The 8,503-nt window shown below is 36.9% G+C and overlaps 2 protein-coding genes and 1 pseudogene across 2 annotated transcripts; 2 read left to right on the top strand and 1 right to left on the bottom strand.

Moving 5' to 3' along the window:
• The first annotated feature begins 554 nt into the window (after nt 1-554).
• On the top strand, nt 555-3,721 carry LOC116023811 (photosynthetic NDH subunit of subcomplex B 3, chloroplastic). The gene is made up of 6 exons (XM_031264826.1): nt 555-800; nt 923-1,036; nt 2,367-2,420; nt 2,795-2,857; nt 2,958-3,020; nt 3,449-3,721. The coding sequence occupies exons 1-6, from the start codon at nt 600-602 to the stop codon at nt 3,482-3,484; spliced, it is 531 nt and encodes a 176-aa protein (XP_031120686.1). The 5' UTR covers nt 555-599; the 3' UTR covers nt 3,485-3,721.
• Nucleotides 3,605-7,097, bottom strand: LOC116023809 (protein TIC 20-I, chloroplastic-like). Its single transcript, XM_031264825.1, has 3 exons — nt 6,989-7,097; nt 5,210-5,412; nt 3,605-4,510 (listed from the first exon to the last, which is right to left on the bottom strand). Exons 2-3 carry the CDS (start codon nt 5,388-5,390, stop codon nt 3,765-3,767), a joined length of 927 nt encoding a protein of 308 aa, XP_031120685.1. The 5' UTR covers nt 5,391-5,412; nt 6,989-7,097; the 3' UTR covers nt 3,605-3,764.
• LOC116023840 lies at nt 4,741-4,925 on the top strand (annotated as a pseudogene).
• Nucleotides 7,098-8,503: the final 1,406 nt, after the last annotated feature.

Below are 8,503 nucleotides of genomic sequence, written 5' to 3'. Positions count from 1 at the left end.
TATAAATAATGACACACGATCAAACTGTAATAGTCACGGTATAAGAATTATATCCGATGTGATGAATTTTTTGTAACCATCAAACACTATTTTCTCAATCATTATTGCATGAACCATGGTTCACACAGCTGTGTGAACCAAAAATAAAAAGTACATTATTTTTGTACTGAATATACATTATTTTTGTACTATAGGTACATTATTTTAGGGTACATTATTTTTGTACTAAAAGTACATTATTTGATATATACTATCAAATAATGTACCTACAGTACAAAAATAATGTACCTTCAATACAAAAATAATATACTTTTTATTTTTGGTCCACACAGCTGTGTGGACCGTGGTCCATGCAATAATTTGCCTTATTTTTTTACCTAATAAGTCATTGGGTCACAATACTGCTATGTAATGTTGTAGCAGGATGGGCGCCCAGAGTCAATTTACGATGATGCTAGTATGTTCTTCGAGTAGTTGTGGTTAATTACAAAAATAAATTGGAACCACAAGTAGGAAAGAGAGGCTGGCCCAGCTAATAAAAACCAAACACCTTTGCACTTCCAATTTCCAAAGTGGTGGATCAGAAAGCAGACAGTAGCATGGGTGCCACGAACCTGGCAGTGCCCACCACATTCCGGCCGCCACAATTTTCACCTACCACCGCCGTTAACCACCGCAGAGCCACCACCACGTTTCTCCCCTGCAGGAAGAAACGCATTTCCATCTCTTGCACCGCCGCGTCGCTGGAATTTTCCTCGGCCACAACTGAAAAGCCTCTAATCGAGCTAGAGTTCATAGGGGTACACAGTTCATATTTAATGCTTTCATTCTTAGTGTAATAAGTATAACACTATGGTACAAAATTAAATATGCAGACATCATAGAACGAAGTTGTGGAAATTTAGTTGTGGATTTTGTGCAGCCAAAAGCAGAAGCGGATGGGAAGTACCCAGTCGATAAAGCCACGGCAGTGAGTGGTGAGAAGCTTCTTAGGAATATAATGGCGGATAACAAGATTGAGCTTTATGCTGCCTATGTAAGTTTGCTTAGCCAATTCTACCTACTTAAAATGCTAATAATTTTCTTTTCATTCTTTACAACATTTCTCATTTTCTATCTATAATAGTACACTTTTTTTTTTATAATTTCACTATGTATTACCAAAAATTTACAGGACATTTGGTTGGAATGAAGGGATTATTGGGGGAAAGAATGTAATTTGGAGGAAAATGAATAATGTGAGAATAAAATATGAATTCAAATTACATTGAAAAATAAAATTATTGGGAAGGAGGAAGGAAGAAGTGTCCTTATTTAATAATAATAGTCCATACTACTAATAATAAAGGGTAAAAAAATCTCTTTTCTTCTTTTTTTCCATTCCTTTTTCCCATTGAATTGCAATTCATATGGGGAGGGTATGAATTGCAATTCAACAAAATGATGGGAATTGCAATTCTTTTCAACCAAACACTGTAATTGTGGCCAAAAAATTGTGTTGTAATTGAATTGCAACTACATCCAACCAAACAACCTATTAGTGGTCAAAACTCCAATAATCCACAAGAAAGGTGGCGAAATTGTCAGGCTTTGACCTGTTAGAAAGGTGGCATTGGATGTAACTCATACTCGATTTTATTTCCTTGTCTACAATTTACCAACAGAGCTGTCCGTGCAGACCAGACAACATAATATTTCCTTATTTTACCCATTGAAGTATGGATGAAATAACTAGTCACGAACAAAAAATTAATCTTAGGGTGTGTTTGGTTTATGGGTTTAGATATTAGGAATGAGAATCAAAATCATTGTTATTATTTAGTTGACAGGTTTTTAGAACACTACTATGTGATTTGATTACCCATTAATTAGAAAACTCATTGCCTAATAAAATAAGAGTCTCATTCCATTATTTCCTCTCCTAATTGGTAATTTGATTTTTAAGTTTGGACGAGTGCTTTCATATTTTTGTTTTTATTTTTTTTTATTCATATTGGTGCTTTAAATGTCTTTATATTAGAATAAATTGTCTTGATTTTTTGTTCTTGTATTTTTAAAACATTTATTCCCATTATAGGATCATACATAATCAAACAACAATAATGGTAATCATTCCAATTCCACCCTATTACTAAACATGTAAAATACTTTTACCAAAATCCATTATCATTATCAAATATTTGATTTCCATTCCGATTCCCACGTGCGAACCAAACACACCCTTAATATATGGGGCTCTAGTATACCCTTACCCTGTGATCAAACAAAATAAAAATTCCTTAATCTCAAGTCTTGATTTATATCTTGATGGCATCGCTTTCTCAGCTTGGACGTGTGCAATTGTGCATATTGTTTTGTTTTGACAGGGAAAAGTGATGAATTGTGGAGGTGGTGGAAGTTGTGGTACTTGTATTGTGGAGGTATATGTAATCTATGCTCTCTTCAACTAGATATTGCAAGTTGAAAAATCATCATTCTCGTATACATCCTTTTTGGTATTTCATTGTCGTGTTTGGTTAGACTTAGTTGAAAGTTGAAAAGCTAGTAGCTAATAAGCTAACTAATTGAAATTAAAGCATTTAATTAAATTAAATATAAAATGACAAGTTAAGATATTAAGATTTTGATTAATGAAGTGTATTGAATCGTTTTTGTAAATTAATAAAAAATAAGCTATTATTTAAAACTCTTCATGTTTTACCAAACCGAACTTATTATTTGTAGCTGAAAATAAGCTATAAGCTCTACTAGAGCTTATATATTGTTACATGTTGATCCTGGATTCTTGGTGCAGATTATAGATGGAAATGATCTCTTAAACGAGAGGACAAATACAGAACTCCGATATCTAAAGAAGGCATGGCATGCATTGCCCTTACTCTGCTCTTGTGTCACCATATACCCCTTTGTCACTATGCAGAAAACTTGCTTATTTCATTCATGTTTCAACTCTGCAGAAACCAGAGTCATGGAGGCTAGCATGCCAGACTATAGTTGGAAATAAAGAGAACTCTGGCAAGGTATATTTTCTCTTTTAAACATGAGGGAGGGAAAAAACTGAACCTAAATGTGTTTGGAAGACAATTGGAGCAGTTAAGGCAATCCACCGATTCAATTATTCTCTTTAGAGTGACCGCTTCAATTGCAAAAATTTCAATTAGAGTAGTTCAACCGCTCCAATCTCACCCATTTTAGGTTAAGTTTGGATACAAATTGTGACACAACTTTATTTCTTTATGTCACCATACATTTTCAAGACGATAGGCGTTGGACTTGGCCCATTAAGCCCTTTACTGACCTCCGCCCAACAATCGGCCAGCCACTGAGTACTAAACTTGGCCTTTACCGGCCTCCGGCCATCACTAATCTAGTCCCAGTCCCAACATCCTCTGATTTTTTGTTTTATGCATTTCTGTTGTGGTATTTACATGCCTATTGTACATCACAGGTAGTAGTCCAGAGGCTGCCTCAATGGAAGAAGTGAAAGCAAATAAAATACCATTCTGAAAACAGCAAACAACCCAGTGAAGAAATTCAAAGAAATATAAATATACAACCCCGCCCCCCTCTCCCCATTGTGAGTAGTGAAATGTAGGAAGCTATCTGCAGTTGTACACATGAGCTTGTTAACAATTCAACAATGTCCTTTTACTCAAAAAGGAAGCCAGAGTTCAATTTGATGTAGATTACACTGGTGTAATATACTAATATTATGCATGAATTTCTTCATCTCTATAACATTTCTAAGATTTATCATGCAGTCTTTATCCATATTTAAGATGGAAATCAGCAGCATCAGACACGAATGGAATGTCGGCATACATACCAGAAAGTGCGCACTTCATGCACTTCAAGACTGTCATGATACACACAAATGTAACGGCTGTCCAAATGTGAGTTCCAATATTATTGCCCCAGTGCACAAAAGGCGGCATCCAACCATATACAATTATGATGATATGCATCAAATTCTCCAGCAGTATTGCCATCATCACATGGAACCTGAGGAAATGGGGGCATTCCTTTCTCTTCACAATAGCAAAACAAGCAATGAAGGTATATGCCATCAAAAGCCAGCTGGGCAATCTTTGTAGGAAGTTATTGTAAGGCTTCGACAAGAAATCAGATTTCTCTATGAGAGGACGAAGATGATATGATTCTGCAGCGAAATACCATGTCATATGAAGAGGCATCAAATATGGGAGGCATGCTAAGGTCCTCCACCACCATTTTGGTTTCTCGGTCATGGCACGGTATGGGTAATCGTAGGATCCATCCTTGAATGCTCTAGGAGAGAGAAAGAAACGTCTTTGCCTTGGTAATTTCAAAGTAGCACATGAGAAGTTAAGCTTGCTAGAATGCAATGAGAGTGCACCATAGGCAAGGGAAACATCCTTGAATGCTCTTCTAGGCAAAAGAGGAAAATGGCTTTCCCTTTGTAATTTCGGTGTAGTACATGAGAAGGCATCATCTCTCCAATGCAAAGGGAGTGATGATACAGAAGAAATTCCTGAAATGACAACCAAAGCATATAATTCGCTAAGACAAGAAGTTAAGTGAGTGTTATCAAGTACCAATCCTGTCCAAGGGATATAGAAAATTGCTATAACCTTCTAATAAGATGTAAATATCTCAGGCTTAAAGATTCTAAGACTAATTTGTTCAGCACATATATCATGCCTAACTCTATTTAGTAGTTAATAAACTAATCTTTCATTAAGGAAAATAAAATCACTTTAGATACCTTTCTCAGTCTCTTGGCTAAGATCAAGTGTAATATCTATTTTTCTTATTAATTTAGCTATGTGGATAATTGACTCACACTATATTAAGTTATTAACCCAAATTATTTTTTTCAGGGAAGAGTCCATAAGGTAGCATGTTGCCCAAGTGTGGCACTACAACTTTGGCCTAGTGTAAATCTGCTAGCACACACTTTAGATTTCAGACATTTAAAAACAGCAGTCTTCTTGTGTGTGTGTGTGTGTGTGTGTGTGTGTGTGTATATATATATATTAAAAAAAAAAAAGATTCATGAAACCTGTTTTTTCTCTAATAAACAAGAAAAAGTTGGAACATGATCAAATGCTTTAATAATAAACATACAGTGAAAGATGAACAACATTTCTATGTACACTTTTCCAGCACCAAGGAGATCAAACGAGCTAAAGTGTAAAGAGAATGCTATCTTAGAAGGATAAATTCTGACCTCTGTAGGAACAAGATAAAAGAGTTTGACGGGGTTTCAATGAACTTCTAATAGAAGAGGCTGCAACTTTGGAAGGTGGAGGAGGAATGCACAAGTAAGCTGAATTATAAGACTTAGCAGTGCTGGGCATATAAGGCTTATAACCAACCCCAGAAGTCAGACAAGATCCATTTAGCATCATATCCAAACCCTTCAGTCCAGATCTACACAGAAGAGAAGAACGAGAAGTGAAGTACCATTAACAACATACATAGTTAAAATCCATATCTGCACAAATGTTTATGTAATGGCAAAGATTTCCTCTGTTATAGAATGAACAATTATGGCTCACGACTTCTCCAACAATAGAATCAAGGAATACCAAAGAATCAGCAGAGTAAAGCAACTGACAAAAGAACAGCAAACATCCAAAAAGTTTATATTTTCATTCTTTTTTTTTACAGACTTTTTTTTCCTTTCATAGAACAATTTGGCAACTACTCTCCAGCAGGTATGGCACACAAGTTCCTTTCCTAAATGCAGAGTACAAGTTAATTTACTCCAACCATGATATGACCCTAAAAAGCAATTAAAGTACTTTGAAATATTGTATTTTTCATTTTTCATAATGAATATAATTACACTGGTAATAAATAGCTAGATATTTTAAGTGGTGCATGACATGGTAGATGTTGCAATGTCTATCACTTCACACATGGCTTATTTCATAATTGCTGGTATGGAATCCAGTAAGAAATAACTAAATCTCCAAAACTCTTGCTGCACATTACATTGAAAGATAATATAAAACAAAAAATATTAATATCATGAAAATCTCATATATAATCAGATAGTCTTCAAGCATTGAGTGTTCCTGTCACTTAGTAATTACTGTTTTGCAACTACAAACTTTTACACTTTTCCTTGTATATCATGAAATATTGAGGAAAACCCCACAAACCCTTTTGGGGTTTAGGTAAACCCAGCCTTGTACCTTTGCCGGCAAAGGACCACAAGGAAGTTAACCAACCTAGGTTACTCATAGCTGACCAACTCAAACTAGGGAGCAAGGATTTGAAAGCGTGACCTTTGGGTTACAAGTGTGAATCTCTTGCCACCTTGGCTGGGGTCACCCCAAAAATCTTGAGTTTGATATTACAAATGCTAATCAGAATTTTCATAAATCTTGCATATGATCATACATTATATTGTGTTAGCGTCCTCTGCTTCGTGCTTGTTAGGGGTCATCATTTTTATCCCCACTTAGGTTAGGTGGGGATGTTCCCCTATATACCTGTTATTTTGGTTTCTTAAGAAAATCCCCAGCACCTTCAATCTCAGCCTCTCAGAAACCCCATAGCAATTCCCCTCGCCAATAGTTTATAGCAAAAAGAACCAATAGACATCCACAATGGCTTCAGCAAAACTACCTTTTGATTAAATTGGCCACAAGATGTCAATGAATTAATCATCAGCATCATCATTCCTTAAATATAAAGTTGAAATTTGCAACAGTTTTTAGACTTTTTCCTACCAAAAGTGTCTTAAAAGCACAAGTTGTAACCAAACAACACACAGCTACAACCATTTTCATATAATCATATTCAAACTGACAGAGGCGGCAACATGGTATGAAGGGCAGTGCAAGAAACCTAAGCGAATTCAATACAAGAAAACATAAGGCAACTTCAATATTTCCTTTAAAATGCAAAATGGAGATGAAAAGAGATACTGTAATTAAGGGATCACCATACGATGAAAGCTTTCATTACAAAGACAAGAGAAGAAAGATGCATTTACCTATCAACAAAACCGAAGAGGCGGCTTCGCGTATACAAGATTGTCTTAGTCCCACCCCTCTCCTGAAGCTTCGTGCAGTGGGAGCTTCGGGAATTTATAATCACCCTCCGCTCCCTATATATTTAAATGAATTTCTTAAAAGAAAAGAAAAGCGTGAGTTAACATGAATGATTTAATCAAAATTAATTAAATAATTTTTAAATAATTTTCTAATACGTAAAAATATTAAATAAATATCATATTTTCTAAATAAGTTTTAAATAATTTTCTAATACGTAAAAATATTAAATAAATATCATATTTTCTAAATAAAAAAAAATTTGTAAACTATATTTAGTGCGATGCATATCTGTTGTCATTCTTTTTTTTTTTTTTTAGATAAGAGAAGAGGGAGGTGATCCCAAAGAAGAAGAAACTAAAGGAAAACTATCTCCGAACAGCAGAGATCTTCCGGAGAGTGCCAGCCCCTATCATATCGTCTTGTAAAAATTTTCGCAGGTCATTTGGGACCTCGTCAAGCTGGAGTAGAAGAAGTGGTTGACATAACGACTTCTTGGCTAGGGCATCAGCCAAGTAGTTTTGTTCTCTATACACATGGTCGAACCTAACCTCCTCAAAAGCAGTCACCTCACGAAAACAATGCATCAGAAGATTGCCCCCATTCCCGTGCCCTGGAGATTGAGTACGCAAACGAGCAACCAAGTGCATCGAATCACTCTCCACTATCAATCTTCGAACACCCTTCGTGGAAGCTAAACGCAGACCCTGGAGCACCGCCCAAGTCTCCGCCTCTTCAACTGAACAGCAGCCAATCTTATAAGAAAACCCGCTGATCCAATGTCCAGCCTCATCACATAGCACCCCTCCGCAACCCGCAGTCCCATCTACCTTGGAGCAGCTGCCATCCACGTTGATCTTAGACCATCCATTCGGAGGTTTCTTCCATGAAAGACAAACATCCACCTCCTGTGCTTCATATCTACCTGGGTTTGTATTAGCAGCAAACGCTGCAGAAACCTCCACAACCTGCTGCGCGATCCAAGCGAGCTTCTGGTTAAGCGGGATTACCCGAGCATTGAAAACAGCCTCGTTCCGCCACTTCCACAGCCACCAAATTCGGACTGTAAAAAGTTGCGGCCAATTTGCAGGAAAACCAACAGAGCGATCGCCTGTGAGATTGGTCGCAAGCCAAGCATCCCAGTCGAGCCCGTCAAAAGCTAACAGTGTTGAGGCCCGCAAAACCGCGCTCCAAACCCCTATCGCTTCGCGGCAATACCGAAAGATATGATCACAATCTTCGTACAGCCCTGCACAACAAACACAGGAAACATTAGAAGTAAGGTGCCTACGTGCACGCTCAACATTGGTCATAATGCGACCATGTTTAAGCTGCCAGAGAAAGAGACAAATACGATGGGGCACTTTGATGTCCCAAATACAACTCCAATCAAAAGAACACCCAGTTGGTAAAGGAAGAAAGAAGGCGTCATAGGCCGAGGCCACGGAGAAATTCCC

This window comes from Ipomoea triloba, chromosome 6, assembly GCF_003576645.1.
Source record: "Ipomoea triloba cultivar NCNSP0323 chromosome 6, ASM357664v1".
Classification (NCBI taxonomy): domain Eukaryota; kingdom Viridiplantae; phylum Streptophyta; class Magnoliopsida; order Solanales; family Convolvulaceae; genus Ipomoea; species Ipomoea triloba.
Note: the sequence above shows the minus strand (reverse complement) of the source record. Positions and strands in the feature narration are given on the sequence as shown.